This window comes from Hylaeus anthracinus, unplaced genomic scaffold (genome assembly GCF_026225885.1).
Source record: "Hylaeus anthracinus isolate JK02 unplaced genomic scaffold, UHH_iyHylAnth1.0_haploid 11985, whole genome shotgun sequence".
NCBI classification, from domain to species: Eukaryota; Metazoa; Arthropoda; class Insecta; order Hymenoptera; family Colletidae; genus Hylaeus; species Hylaeus anthracinus.
This window is the reverse complement of record NW_026534333.1, coordinates 8,637,636-8,652,322: the sequence shown is the minus strand read 5'-3', so window position 1 is coordinate 8,652,322 and position 14,687 is coordinate 8,637,636. Positions and strand designations below refer to the sequence as shown.

Below are 14,687 nucleotides of genomic sequence, written 5' to 3'. Positions count from 1 at the left end.
AGAAGAAATAAAAGTTTTGGTCAATTAATGTTTTCCAGTTGAGAACTGAACGAACAAGCTTGTTTCTGTGGAAATCCACATACGAGTGCTAGGTAGTCGTTTAATCTTATCTGAAACCCGTTTGTCGCCGATTACTTTTAAGTAAATATCAATATTTGCATAACTGTGGAACAATTCTAAGGTCGTTCTTCTACGTGACTGTTCTAAATGATTACAATGTACCAGCATATGCTGTAATATTTTTTTCAAAAACAAATAACATGGCCAGAATATGCATCGTAAAATTTGAGAAGAAATGTACGTACGAACATAATGATGCTTTTAATGCTTCAAATTAATTCCAAACATTGCATCGAAAGTTGTTTTTTCGATTAAAAGAGAGAGCGATGTCCCCTCGATAGACACAAATTTAAAAGAACTTGATCAACGAACTCGAAGATGATTGGTCGTTGGATGCACTCGGTGCGCCGAGATCAACCAATAACGTTCTGCCGTCTGCCACATTTCCGGGTTTGTCGTGTTGTCACGTATGAGTTGCGGGAAAAAGTCAGCACGCCGAGAATAATTTGGGCACGGTTTCTGTCAGTATCAACGTGTTCATTTAGTCGATTAAATATGCAAATATTGCGACAACTGGATGTCCACCCGAAAGTGCGCGAAGAAGCGGACATTCTCGTGCGAACTTTTACTGGTGCCGTCGGTAAAGTGATTCTGTTGTCAACATTTACACGAGTACCGCCTGTCAATTGTATCGACACATGCCTGTTAATAACTTTATCCGTGGTTATAATAGTTTTCTGAGAAAGTTGTGGAACTGAAGGGTCCTTGAATGATTTTTCATCGCACTTTTAAACCTTGCTTTGAAGTCAGCGTGTCACGTTGACCAAACGCGACTAACCTTAAATTTAACCATTCTTAAATAAAACTCGTATATTTCGTTGATCCATCGTATTTTAAAATGACCAACTGTTGCCCAGAATCATTTTCTGGAGCATTGCTTTAGTTTCCGAACAACACTTTCGTTAAGGCCTCCGATTTTTCAATGCTTATTTACGTTTGATCAATCGTAAATAAAGTTTATAACCTTCATACATTTACCGTGCACACCATGTGTGATTTCAGTGACGATTATTAGCACCATTATCATGGGCATTTTGTTTCTATCCGAAGTAAATTATTATCTTACACCTACCCTGAGCGAAGAACTGTTTGTAGATACATCAAGGGGTTCTAAATTAAAAATAAACTTGGATATAATAGTTCCTATGATATCTTGTGATCGTAAGTGATTATTTAATATTAATTGTTTATAATCGGTAACAGGGACAAATGTATTAAATTAAATGCATTTCAGTTTTATCGATAGATGCCATGGATATAACTGGTGAACAACATTTGCAAATAGAACATAATATGTTTAAACGACGTCTAGATTTAAATGAAAAACCTATAGAAGAACCACAGAAAACAGGTGTGTGAATGATCATAAGAAACTAAAATTTGAAGGAAATAACATGAAATTAAAATATATTATCTTCTTCATTTTATTGTAGATATTACTAACACAAAAGCACTTAAAGAAACAACAGAAAAGGTAATTAAATTACCTGTCATTGTTGTATATTTCAACTTTCTTAGTTAATGTTCTATTTTAAATTTCACTATCTTTTACAGACAGTTGAAAGTACTACTGTTAAAGAATGCGGGGATTGTTACGGGGCTGCCAGCGAAACGATTCAGTACGATATTACAAAAATTTATAAATATATTTTATGGAAAATGTGAATACAAATAAATAAATTGACCCTATAGGTGTTGTAACACTTGTGAAGATGTAAGGGAAGCATACAGACTTAAAAATTGGGCACCACCTTCTGATCCAGCAAAAATAAAACAATGTCAAAATGATAAATCACTAGAAAAAATGAAAACTGCCTTTACCCAAGGGTGTCAAATCTATGGTTACATGGAAGTAAATAGAGTAGGAGGAAGTTTCCATATTGCACCTGGTAATAGCTTCTCTGTTAATCATGTTCATGGTAAGTTCAGAATATATTGCATCACCTTACTCAAACTGAAAGAAACTCCAAAGTTTCTAATGCATACTATCTAGTAGCATTATAATACTTTTAATATTGTACACAGTGCACGACGTTCAGCCATACAGATCAACTCAATTCAATATGACCCACAAGATTCGTCACTTAAGTTTTGGGCTGAACATTCCAGGAAAAAGAAATCCTATGGATGGCATGACTGTAACTGCAACTGATGGTATGTCCATACTCCTTAGAAATATTTTATTAAGAAATCAACAAAGTGCACTTGCATTACAATCCTTTGTGTCCTAAAGTTTGAACATAACAGTTTTCAAGTACTAGCATCGTATCCCAGTTCCAATGGCCATGAATGTACCAAAAGTTCCACCACCTTGAAGCATCACTTTCCCAACATTGTTGATCAGTTCCCTCCCTCTTAATCCGTATCTGACAATAAACATTCGATTATTTCCTGAATTAAAGTATCCTATGAATTTACTTATGGTAGATAAATATATACCTAAGCGCAGAAAATCCTCCAAATAGGGCACCGGATGCCATACCAACACAGAAACCAATCATAAAACCCATTTTCATCCTGTCCCAACACGAGGGACCCTGTTGATACATTCCTCCTGGTACGACTGGCATTTTAATCTACGAATATACTTTTGGATAACAATATATGTTATTACTTCTTCGTGTCTGCAACATGATTTTTAAGATATACCACTTTCAGACAATATTTATTTTTATAAAAGCAGCTGGGTAATTTTCCTTTTAATGTTCAGTGGCATTTTACAGTACAATGATAAAACACTCATGATTAAACAGTTTAAATTATATATTTTTTTAAATGTTTTCTATTCCAATGACATGTACAACAAAATAGATCGATGTATATAAAAAAATATATGTATATTCACTGAATCTAGTTAAAGGTACGAAGAGGTTAACCTATTTGGTGTACTATAACCGGTAAATGAATTCCAGTTTTTTTTTCACGGATATAAAAAGTAAATCTAATGTTTTGTATATCACTTGAAACGGAATTCATAGGGCACAATTGATCCAATATAAAAGATTTTTACTATCTATTTAAAACTTGATTCGAATAAATCTTATTTTCTTCGCGTACGAACGAATTTATTAATATCATTTATGATTAACATCACTCACAGTCTAAACACCCGTCGTTCTAAACTTTTATATCGTATCTCCCGTCTCGTTGTACTTTCTTTATATTACGATTCATAAATCCTTTGCACGAAAATCGTTCAACACATTGCACCAACAGAATCATGCAGAAAAAGGCGCCATATTAAGTTCCTTTTATACGAAAAAGACCAGTGCTTCCGTTCCCTGTGACATCTTTCTCAACGGCGGGCAATTCAAACTACAAATCGCTAACTTTAAACTGTTACGCAAGATTTATCCACAATTCTTTGACTTCCAATTTTAACCAGTTAAAATAGTTAAATTGTCGAATTCTTTTCTTTTGCGTATTGACACTTGCCATTTCAGTTGAAGCTCTACGTGAACGTTTCATTGTTTTTTTTTTCCCAGAAAATTGACAAATATGCCTTAGATTTTCTGTTTTCCCCATGAAAGAATTATTTGAAATTTTAATGTGTTCATCTTCACTTATCCTATATAATCATCAATCATTTTTTCTTATCATTTTATTTTATTTTTTCTATTTTCAATTATTTTATAGTTATTGCAAAGAAGAATGTGAAAAAACGAATCGTTTCTCGACACTGATCATGTTCGTAAAGTTCATCAATTTTGGTTCTATTTTTCAGGAGCGATGATGTTTTATCATTATATAAAAATTGTCCCTACAACCTACGTTCGCGACGATGGTTCGACGTTACTGACAAATCAATTCTCTGTGACACGACATTCCAGACAGCTGTCGATGTTCAGCGGCGAATCAGGAATGCCCGGAATATTCTTTAGCTACGAACTGAGTCCGTTGATGGTAAAATACACGGAAAAAGCGAAATCATTCGGCCATTTTGCGACGAACACATGCGCGATCATTGGTGGTGTATTCACGGTCGCCGGATTAATCGACTCGTTGTTATATCATTCGGTCAGAGCGATACAGAAAAAGATAGAACTAGGAAAATACAACTAAAGTCTAGATAGATCAATAGATATGAAAAGTATTAAAGAAGGTCGAAAGGTTTCGCGATGTGTAATGAATCGAGTTGTGCGTGTATATTGTAAGGTATCTTGGATTAATAACTGACTGCATTTTACTAAACACCAGGGCCTGACGTAATTATTTAAACCAGTGTTTCTCAATCTGTGATCCATAGACCCATAGGTATTCGTAGGGTCTGAAAAATGAAAAAGAAACATATAAGAAAAAAAAAATATTCATGTAGTAAGATTTTACAATTTTTAATGTCGTTTTACGCCACATGCTTTATGAACAAGTCTTTATTAATTTGGTTAAATACTAAAACAAACTAAATATAGAATTAAACCTAAGAGTGATTTCCATAAGTGTGTACGACATCCCTCGTTTAATTTTTAAGCAACATTATTCCATATTATTAATTTTAACTGAAAAGTACCATTCAAATGCATTTACAAATTTTAGAACATGTATATTTGTTTTGAATACATTGTAAAATACATAAAAAAGGGAAACATCTCATGGAAAAGTCAGGTTTAAGAAACACTGATAAAATCTACATACTTTAAAGCATTTCCTAATTTTTTATATTGTCTTGGAAGATTAAACTCTTTTGTGTGTAAGATATAAAAATCTGTATATAAAGACCTATAGATGTATCTAAGAAACTCTAATATTTAAAAGAAAAATATGTACACAATAAAGATTATACTGCTAAAAAAAAAAGAAAAATTATCAATGTACATATTTATTGAAATATACAACTTATAATGTCTTTAGAAACATATTATACAAGTGGATAGAAGATTTTGCTACATTTGTACAAAATTCAATGTCAGTGCCATTAATCAGATCCATTAATGACACATACAATGGTTTTGTAGGATCGTACTGGTTCCTCTTTAATTCTTCTAGAAATTTATGCCGTTGCTTGAGCCTTATTGCTCTACACGTTAATACCAGTGGTTGCTTAGATATAGTCTCATGTGATAATTTCATTTCATTATGAGCATAATCAAAAGTGTCTACTATCCTGCTCCTGGCTAAAATAAAAATAAACAATGTTTTGTGTAAGTAAATCACGCAAATATTAAATCCTGATATGTGATTCTTATCTTAATTTTTTAATGTTTACCAGAAGTCCACACACGAGGTGCTGTAAGCAAAATATGCTTTGTTTCATCTTTACTAAAGCCCATTTCCTCTTTTACGGCGAAAGTATTTTCTCTTATATGTTGCATGTTGTATGTTATAAGACGAGGGTGTTTTACAGTTAATTTTCTTATGTTAGAACCTGTCAGTTTGAAATTATGTTGAAAATAACTTAATTTGCTGTCTATTTCTTTCACTGAGAACGATAGCCATAAAGGATTTCTGTTGACTATTACTCCTACCATCTCAGGAGTAAAACGATGAGCTCTTAAATATCTAATTCTTGTATAAAGAGAGTCCATATCCTCTTTGAAAATTTTAGGATAATTAGTGATAAAATGACCAAGGTTTTCTGCCTGCACGCCACAATCATTCAAAAATCTTATATATGGTTTTATGTCTCTATCAAAATCTAAGCTCATGATCATTTCTACTACAGCCTTGTCTTCTTCTAATTTGTATAACTTCACTCCTAATTCAACCAGTTTTTGAATTGTATCAGATTTATCAGCAAATTTTGCAAAATTGAAAGTTGGAGTCATGTAAGGTCCAACATGAGAAAGATCTTCAGTGCAGAGATCCAGAGGGCCTGGTAAACCATTATTAACATTATCTATCTTTTGGTATGTCAATGTAAAAGCTTGTGGACTTTTGATTTCACTTAATAATTTTATTGGTTTCTTATTGAATTTAGTTTTAGGAACATTATCATCCCAGATATTCAACACATTTGATAGCGCTTTCTCTTCATCATTGACAGCACTATTTTCATTATTTACACTGTTCTTTACAGGAGGAGTATTTTTCTCCGTGTCACTAAATTCAGCGATTGTGCAACCTCCAAAAATGTCATTTGCCGATTTAAAACGTTTGTTTTCATAACGGTCGAAGCACACTTTCTCAAAACTATCTCGAGAACAATAATTTCTGATTTCACCAATTCTTTCACGCAATATGCGTAAAAGTATACGTGTTTGCAGATGTATCATGTTCTCACTTTTATGCTACTATGATTGAAATCATAAAATGTATACCTCTGGAAAAAAGGTAAATAGTAACTAACGATCGTAAGTTTTAGTCACTTCTACGCATTGTTATATTTTGGCCAATTTGTACACTATAGTATACTAGTCCAGACAGAGTACTTCTATAGAGATGAAACTCCAACATTATATATGTTTCGATGTTGAGTACGATACCTGTTTTCCACTGTTTTCTAGAAAGTCGAAAGTTCCAACACAAATGTTGAATCCATGTTTTTAGTTAGCGTCCAATTTGTAGGTAGCGCTAGTAAACGCTACACTTTATACCAGAAACGCCTTAGTAACCTCCGCCACTACACTATGAATTTCCGTGGCGGTCAAGTCAAACGTCGGTAATAATCGGTAGTATAGAATTATTAAAAATAAAGAATAACTGTAATAAATAATATCAAATATATCTGTATGGTTAGTAGTGGTCACTATTTAAAATCACGACTGTGAAACACTTGAAAACGCAGAAATGCGGCAAATCACGCAGTAGAACACAAGTTAAGTAGCGCTGGAAACAGCTTAAAATTATGGAACTTAGAAAGTGTGAAGTTATAAGACACCAATTCGAAAGTTCGCGGCTGGGAAAAATTTGTTTGATGTTCTAAGTAGTAATAATAATGAAACACTATGGGAATAATTATTTTTCACAGACCCCTAGGGATTCACAAACCATGATTTAAAAAACGCGCGTATTTTGTTATGTGTAAAAATTCAATATATAACGCATGAAAGGTAAAAAAACATAGCACAGTTTTAAGAAGAAATATTTTATTACTTAAATTGATTAGTCACGCATTAAATACGACGGCAAGAAAATGTTCTTTGATTTACACAAATATACAACTTAAGGATGCCTGACTGGTTGCAAATACACGCGCAATACTCCGTGATCGAAATAGTAATTCTTTCTGAAAAATGTATACTCATTCACGCATATATGCACACATACATATGTACCTAAAACCATAATTATCTAATTATGCCGTGTTTTTATATCAATTTTTTTTCGAGAAGCGATACATGTTACATTAGTAAGTACACTGGTAATGTGTTAAGAACACTTTGAGTTGTAATGAATATTTTAACATTAAAATAAAAGCAGAGAATGTCGGAATGTACCTTAATATAAGATAATATCCTTTTATAGATTACATCATTTTTCATGGTTCTCGCATTCGAGTACTCAATTAATTATGGAATAAATTATTTTTAAAATTTCACACTTGCATTCTAATTAATTACATCATATAATACACGTACATGTACGGTACGAGTTTGGAAGTACAGCTTACCGACAGTTTAACTAGTCAACTTCAATATGAATTACAGTACTGACTATGTCGGCAGTAGCTTTTTAGAGAATGCTATCACTCTTGAATAACATTTGCTGAATATTATAATGCCGTGATATACCACTCTATTTGTGGAAAAAACAAGCTAGTGCTTGGTATTTTGGTAATGTACATTCTCATTTTTTGTTTTAACACTTCTTGTCATTTGACTAGAAACGTTATTCCTGCTTCTCCCTTACAACAGTGCCATTCACATTCATGGATTCATCTTCTATTTGTCGATTTCTTGCTTGTTGTCTCAACTGGGCTCTTTTCAAACTGGTCATTAATTGACTGGATTGATAAAGCCAGCTAGCCTAAAAATATAACACGATAACAAAAAGGAATACATTAATCGATATATTTAGCCTTCTTATGTAACTTTCTATCTACTTACAATCATTATCATACAATTCACCAAAATAGGCACAGAAAATACAATTGATATGAAGAGTCCGTTAGAGTCAAAATACTGTTGTCTTGAAAACAGCCTATTGAAATTTTATAAATGTTATTAAACGTATTATTGATTCATTATTTTAATATTCATATATCTTATGTTTCTATATTTTTATACATTAAGTACTTACATCCAATTAGATGCAGCAACTTCGTTAATACTTTCAGAAAAATATACCAAGAGTACTGAAACACAGTCATATAAATATAAGAATATTAATTAATCAGTGCTTAACAATTGATCATTTATCAATATAAATTCACTTACATAGAGCGAGGAATAACATAATTTGAAAATTAGCATGGTTTCGTGTCATTAATGCAGTCATTGTGACTGCAATATGGAAAGTCAATAACAGAGCAAGCCATGGGTCTCTCCATTCGATCTGCAATAATTTGTTATTTAATCCAGGTCCTTTTGATATTTCCTCCACAGTGATATTACAGAATGAAATAGAAATGTTGTGGATTGACAAAGATGCAAATATGTTAGGATTACATTTATTTAAAAAACTACACTCTACAATGTTTACTGTACACTGAAGAATGCATTTTAATACTCATAAATAAATTATACTTAAAACATCGTATAATGCATCGTAACTTCCTCGCGATCATTTTTAGCATTGAAAATATTGCAAAATCATACTCAATGGAAAATAACATTAACCAAAAGAGATTGATTTTTAAAAAAACGAGCAGTTCTCGAAATTTCCAGAATGACAGAACGAAATAGTGCCGTGGGATGAATTGACGACGTGCACCGAAAATAGAGTCGAAATACCATTTCAATGTTTGTATTCGACATTTCTGGTGAATGTTAATTATCGAAACCGAATTCATGGATACGGCGTCATGAGCCAAATATCTCTAATATGCGGGCCGAAAAAAATTGACACGCGTGCTAGTGCGAGATGGGCAAAATCCATATCTAAATCTAAGATAAACAACTCTTAATACGTTATTTGCTGAATAAATGTGCAATATGAATTATGCAATCAAATCGCATTTTCCATCAAACGAATAGACAGATTATCCGGCTAACTGTTTAATCGAATTAACGTTGCGAATAAACTATGCATCTAGCAGCCGTATCGAGAGTTTTATTTAATCCGTGCAACATTTTCGACTGTTTAGATCGAGTCATCCACGGTACGTTTAAAAAATCTAAAACAATCATCCAATTACGCGAATTAAATGAAATGACCGATTCGAATGTGACAATTGGGATAATTCGTTCCAAAACAAGCGTGATCACATCACCGACATCGCGTTACGAATAAATCGCAGTACGGAGTTTTTATTCACTGTCTATTATTCGATCATAATTCTGCCCATTTCTGTGTCACATTGGCACATTTTCGCCGGCTGTGCCGAAAATGAAAGTTGCCGAAAACGAGAGGGGAGAAAGGAAGATAATTCTTTCGTTTCCCAGCTCGTTGTAACGAAAAGTCGAGGAACAACCGCCAGTGGTCGATGAGCAACGAAGAGGAACGTCAGCGTAGCGTCGCGAAAAGAAGGAAAAGAAACACTCACGCTTTGCAAGAACGGCAGAATACCGTCAATCGTAGACTTCAATTGGTCCTCGTCCGACATAGTATCACTGACCAAACTCGCGAACCGTACTGAAGGAAACTGCACATCCGATAAATGAAAATTCGGGCCGCAGCGCCCTTCCGCTGGCTGATTTTCACCGATAAAACGTACGATAGTCACCAATGAGACACAGACGTTAAATGCCGCGTACGCGGCGACACACAATGAAAAACAAATATCGCAGTGGCAAACGTTCTCACTCACTCCTTTCGCGTTGTCTTCGTCTTTCTCGTCGTACGCACACGCGATTTTATGGAATTTCACAGGATTAACACGTTTCGACTGCACGCAGCGATTTGTCTTACGGAAGTCACCGCTAGAGGTCCGAGAACGACAATCGATTCTCGTTAGTCGTCGATAACGTTTAGCGAAATTCTTGCGCGGTCAAACATTCGTGCGTCTGCAACGGAGATGGGCAAAATCCTAGGCTTCGAATAAATCCGAAGTTTGCCCATATGTTTGTCTTGTTTCTTTCTTTGGAATATTTTCAAAAGAGGAAACGAGACAAACATATCAGCAAACTTCGGATTTATTCGAAACGAAGGGTTTTGCCCATCACTGGTCTGCAGCAAGATATGTTATAAATATATTAATATAGGTTACATGGAATGGTCTGATTAGTCCTGGAGCTAATGACTTCCCTGATAAGGTCCATCTCAGAAAGCAACCACTACCTGATAGCAGCCTATCACTGAATTATACGAATACAGTAGGTTTTAGTACTAGTGGTGCCATCGGTGGGAAAACACTCAAGTTTGTAGTAAAAATAGTTCCTACTGTTGCTACTAAATAGCGTCACTGACTAAAGGGTCTATTCTAGTCGTAAAAATGATAAATTTCATAAATTAACACATGTTCTTATTATTTAATTATATTTAAATTGCAGTTACTTTCAGGGAAAACAAGTTTACGTTACGTTTATTGCAAATAGTGATTATAGGTTGCTGTCTGATCTTATAGACCCGGGTACATATGTAAAAGCAGATAAATGTTTAAATAATATATTAAAGTAATATATTGTAGTGTTATAACGCTAATAATTGTATTTATTAATTATGTATTTATGAAAAATATAAAATAATTGATTAAAAGGTATCGGTGGCGCCATTTAGTAGCAACAGTGGGAACTATCTTCACTAAAAACTTGATCGTTTTACCACCGATGACGCTACTTGTATTAAAAGCAGTATTGATATAACAGAATTATCGCCTTGAACAGTCGATATTGTTTCGATATTGCGGCGCCCCCATTTAAATATACGCGCGAAAGTAAATAATCAAAGATAATAATGCTATACAATCGAATACAATATTTAATGTATGTTATTAACATTTACTTCAAAGTCATAGTTTCTTTATGTAATATTTGTTAGAATGCTTTCAGAATATTTCCAGTGCAATATTATACTAATACGTTGGTGTAATATTCCTCGAAGATTTGCAAAGTACTTTTTAGTACAGAATACATACATAGTACAGACGTACAGAAATATGAATGAGACATACGACAAGAATGAGTTTTGATTTCACTCGAGAAATTAAACGAACAACAGTGAACGTTATTTGTTTACTCTTTTAACGTCGAAATGTTTTATTAAAACAAAGTTGACAGAAACTTGAACGAAAGGGAAAAGTAATCTCTGATTCGGCAAATTTATTAGCCACGTGCTCGGGCATGTGCTGCGCAATACAGATGCGTACAAGTTACAATGCTACGAATCGACTCCTCCCCATCGTGTTTATCTAATCTCAATTCTATAATTACTTACGTATCACGGTATAATAACCAACAAAATATTGTAGCGTATTAGTAAAATAGACCTAGGAAATATACCGATAACAAGCATCGCGATAGAGGAAGATTAAAGATTATTATTATTATTATTATTATTATTATTATTATTATTATTATTATTAATCTTCGATGTGTACTTGAGAATTTGATTTTTTAATTAATTCTATATTGGGGCATCTAACAATAGATGACCTTCCTTGGTAATGGGTCAGTTACTCATACATAATTAATATATACACATAGTTATTCGTTAATTCTTTCAAGCATCTCATACATGTATTCTGTATTTTTAGATATATTTCAATTATGCGTTCATTCTTGCTTCATTTATATAATTATTTAACAATAAATATAATTTTCAGTACCTAATATAATCATTTTAAAACGTCTACGTAATAAAATTTTGATCTGTCTGCATCTACTTCGCAGATCACATAATCGAACAGATGCTAAAAGCTTAATTAAGCGAGGGTATTTGTTTTTTGCTATGTAAACTAATTGTTCCAGCACTAAATATGTATTGTATTTGTTAATGGTTGTCGACGTTCACCATTTGTCAAGAAAGTTGTAATAAATTTTATGTTGGCGCTACGTGATCGGTGTTTCGTCATTTTACAAGGTGAAAACACGTTTACGAGTTCAGTTGACGACACGTCAGAAAGTGTTACCATCAATTCATACAATGCCGAGGGAAGAACGAAACTTACGATTTTCATGATTTATGCAGTAAGGGAACTGAAACGACAGGTTTGCTGCGGCTAGAGTAAATTTAAAACGTTCACGGTGAATAGATTCAATATTTTTCTTTTCAATTTGTGAAAAAGAAGCATAGAGTACAGTTAGAAGAGTTGTTTGTAAAATAAGATAGATGGTTAGAAACGTGCAAGTGATTATAACGAATTAGAGTCACGCAAGTTTTCATCATTGTTGATTTCGTCGATATACTTCTAAAATATATATAATATTATCCAATCTTTATCAACAATAATTAACGCTGCATTAATTAAATTTTCAATCGTTATAAACTCTTCCGCGTGATACTTTCTATTCATGTAAATTAAAATTGAACATAAGTAAGTAATATTTATTTTTCTCAGTCGTATCATTAGACAAAGTATGCATTACGTATTTAATTTATTCCTGAATAATAATGGTAAACACTATGCTCAAAAAAAGAACATTCGCTAATTAAACTAAATTTCCTGTTGTAACAGAAACGAAAGAAAAACTGAAAGCATTAGTTACATGAGATTAACTTTCACGGTAAATTTAAGTTGATCGCTGTAAAAAATTTGAGTTCATGCGTTGTTTTCGATAACACGATCGAAATATTTTCTCGGCTGCTCGGTTTGTCGACCTTGAAGCACAATTTCAACGTGAGCATAACAATACAACTGTTGCCGTGCGTGTTTATCAATCGGTTCATGGAGCAACATCTTCGAGTTACAGAACTCGTCATAACGAACGTTATTCACGTTTCTATCTTGCCGAAAGAACAATGCGTGCCCGTTTACACGAAACAATATACAGAAATCGATCGAGGAAGTGATCTTTTAAACGAATACTGCTATGTTTTTCACGTCACAATTTATCAGAAATTATCGAAACGTATTAACCGGTCTTTAACTTTATTTACACTTCGAGCAACATACTCGATTACGAAAGTGCCAATTATCTTGTGCAAAACAAATTTGAAGCGATATAATGATAAAGATTATGAATTTTTTTTTGTCAAATATATACTATTGCGTATGATTATGGTAATCACCGCGCGATAAGTACTTTAGTTTACCAAAAAGAAAGACCGTTTCCATTATTTTACACTGGTCCTGTTTCTGGAAAAATAAATTTGGTTCCATGTTTAACTTTCCAGAATATTGTGTTAATTATCTGTCAGTGTTCCACTGCTTGTACAAATCATACGAAATAAATAGAGGACTCCTTTGATGCCGAGATAATCGTTTTAAATGGAGAATTAAAGAAAAGAAAATGTAATCGAATTATTACCTAATCGGATTAAAGTCAAGTGTATTTAATTTGGCGTGTGTCATACAAGGAAATGCCTCTTGTCTTTTAGAATTGGTACAGTAACATCAAGCCATGCATACAAGATTTATCGGATTTAAAAGATCTATAATTAGAATACTTTTTATATGAAATTTTGCTTCAGATAAGATTCTCATGGTTCGAACGTATTTGAAAATTTGTTTAAATGTCAATACTGGAAGGCAGAACTTTTAAAAGGTTAAATATATCTCTGAAATAATTAAAATGAAGAATTTTTTCAGAGTTTTATATTACATAGAGTGATCATCCACAGTATCAAGATTTACGATAGCATCCACAACAAATGGAACATAGTAAAATGCTTGAGTTGAATATATCAAAACAAGAAAGAAAAGATAGTGCTTAGTTCCACTTGATTATTGAAGGATGTAAAGAATATATGAATATAGTGTAAATGCAAATGAAACATCATTATTGTGTAAATGAAAATACAGACTTTGAATTTTACTGGAAATAGAATAGAGGGTCTTATAAAAGCGTTCAAATTCTCAAAGACCCTATTAATTGAAAAGTGAATATATGTATAAAATTATTTAAATATTGTCAACTAGACCTCGCGAGGACCTAAAAGTATGTCCATTGAGGCTCAGAAATTCCTTTGAAGCTTACCTCATCGCATCATATAATTAACTTTGCACATTTTCATTTACAATGTAAATTGAAAAGTTTACATGATCAATACCTGAGAAGGGTCTCTATCATATCAACTTGCGTTTTATAAAAACATGACAAACGAACCCCAATACTATTAAACTTTCAAATAACATCGCAACCATTACGAATGATACAAAGTGATACTATTGAACAATTAAATATTCAAATTCTCCAACAATCCAATTAACTGTGAAGAACACCTCTAATCACCGGTGTCGCAGTCGACGTGTAAAGTAAAGTTGAATTGTCTCACGAGAACCGGAGCTTGAAATACTCGAATCGATATCAATGTCACATTAACATGTCTAATCCTAACAGACAACTACGACCCAATTGGTCTCATGATCAATAAAGGGATTCGATTATAAAGCGCACCTCTAATCGAAACGAAAGTGGGTCGTTCGAGACCCT

The 14,687-nt window shown here is 33.2% G+C and overlaps 4 protein-coding genes across 7 annotated transcripts; 1 reads left to right on the top strand and 3 right to left on the bottom strand.

The window, feature by feature from the left end:
- The first annotated feature begins 414 nt into the window (after nt 1-414).
- LOC128887184 (endoplasmic reticulum-Golgi intermediate compartment protein 3) lies at nt 415-4,781 on the top strand. Its single transcript, XM_054142796.1, has 8 exons — nt 415-700; nt 1,123-1,281; nt 1,355-1,471; nt 1,554-1,594; nt 1,675-1,739; nt 1,813-2,039; nt 2,146-2,274; nt 3,845-4,781. Exons 1-8 carry the CDS (start codon nt 439-441, stop codon nt 4,180-4,182), a joined length of 1,338 nt encoding a protein of 445 aa, XP_053998771.1. The 5' UTR covers nt 415-438; the 3' UTR covers nt 4,183-4,781.
- LOC128887196 (reactive oxygen species modulator 1) lies at nt 2,101-3,504 on the bottom strand. 4 transcript variants are annotated; one of them, XM_054142823.1, is made up of 4 exons: nt 3,219-3,486; nt 2,560-2,744; nt 2,330-2,486; nt 2,101-2,241 (listed from the first exon to the last, which is right to left on the bottom strand). In XM_054142823.1, the coding sequence occupies exons 2-3, from the start codon at nt 2,688-2,690 to the stop codon at nt 2,378-2,380; spliced, it is 240 nt and encodes a 79-aa protein (XP_053998798.1). In that variant the 5' UTR covers nt 2,691-2,744; nt 3,219-3,486; the 3' UTR covers nt 2,101-2,241; nt 2,330-2,377. The 4 variants fall into 4 exon arrangements, with proteins under 4 accessions (XP_053998798.1, XP_053998799.1, XP_053998800.1 ...); XM_054142824.1 differs by lacking the exon at nt 2,101-2,241 and having other exon boundaries at nt 2,286-2,486; nt 2,560-2,707; nt 3,219-3,504; XM_054142825.1 differs by lacking the exon at nt 2,101-2,241 and having other exon boundaries at nt 2,286-2,486; nt 2,560-2,696; nt 3,219-3,498.
- Nucleotides 4,782-4,920: 139 nt separating the features above from the next.
- Nucleotides 4,921-6,599, bottom strand: LOC128887185 (transcription termination factor 3, mitochondrial). Its single transcript, XM_054142797.1, has 2 exons — nt 5,324-6,599; nt 4,921-5,231 (listed from the first exon to the last, which is right to left on the bottom strand). Exons 1-2 carry the CDS (start codon nt 6,327-6,329, stop codon nt 4,954-4,956), a joined length of 1,284 nt encoding a protein of 427 aa, XP_053998772.1. The 5' UTR covers nt 6,330-6,599; the 3' UTR covers nt 4,921-4,953.
- Nucleotides 6,600-7,125: 526 nt separating this feature from the next.
- LOC128887195 (transmembrane protein 18) lies at nt 7,126-10,444 on the bottom strand. The gene is made up of 6 exons (XM_054142820.1): nt 10,364-10,444; nt 9,701-10,160; nt 8,433-8,550; nt 8,296-8,350; nt 8,103-8,196; nt 7,126-8,022 (listed from the first exon to the last, which is right to left on the bottom strand). The coding sequence occupies exons 2-6, from the start codon at nt 9,758-9,760 to the stop codon at nt 7,885-7,887; spliced, it is 465 nt and encodes a 154-aa protein (XP_053998795.1). The 5' UTR covers nt 9,761-10,160; nt 10,364-10,444; the 3' UTR covers nt 7,126-7,884.
- Nucleotides 10,445-14,687: the final 4,243 nt, after the last annotated feature.

Bases quoted from the DNA above. Each gene is read 5' to 3' on its own strand.
- LOC128887185 (XM_054142797.1), bottom strand. From the start codon at position 6,329: ATGATACATCTGCAAACACGTATACTTTTACGCATATTGCGTGAAAGA. The intron at 5,232-5,323 runs GTAAACATTAAA...TTTTTATTTTAG, and splicing joins ACCTCGTGTGTGGACTTCTG to CCAGGAGCAGGATAGTAGAC.
- LOC128887184 (XM_054142796.1), top strand. From the start codon at position 439: ATGATTGGTCGTTGGATGCACTCGGTGCGCCGAGATCAACCAATAACG. The intron at 701-1,122 runs GTAAAGTGATTC...GTGTGATTTCAG, and splicing joins AACTTTTACTGGTGCCGTCG to TGACGATTATTAGCACCATT. The intron at 2,275-3,844 runs GTATGTCCATAC...TCTATTTTTCAG, and splicing joins GACTGTAACTGCAACTGATG to GAGCGATGATGTTTTATCAT.
- LOC128887196 (XM_054142824.1), bottom strand. From the start codon at position 2,690: ATGCCAGTCGTACCAGGAGGAATGTATCAACAGGGTCCCTCGTGTTGG. The intron at 2,487-2,559 runs GTATATATTTAT...GTTTATTGTCAG, and splicing joins GGAGGATTTTCTGCGCTTAG to ATACGGATTAAGAGGGAGGG.
- LOC128887195 (XM_054142820.1), bottom strand. From the start codon at position 9,760: ATGTCGGACGAGGACCAATTGAAGTCTACGATTGACGGTATTCTGCCG. The intron at 8,551-9,700 runs GTGAGTGTTTCT...AAATTATTGCAG, and splicing joins TTCTGCCGTTCTTGCAAAGC to ATCGAATGGAGAGACCCATG. The intron at 8,197-8,295 runs GTAAGTACTTAA...AAATTTCAATAG, and splicing joins GTTGCTGCATCTAATTGGAT to GCTGTTTTCAAGACAACAGT.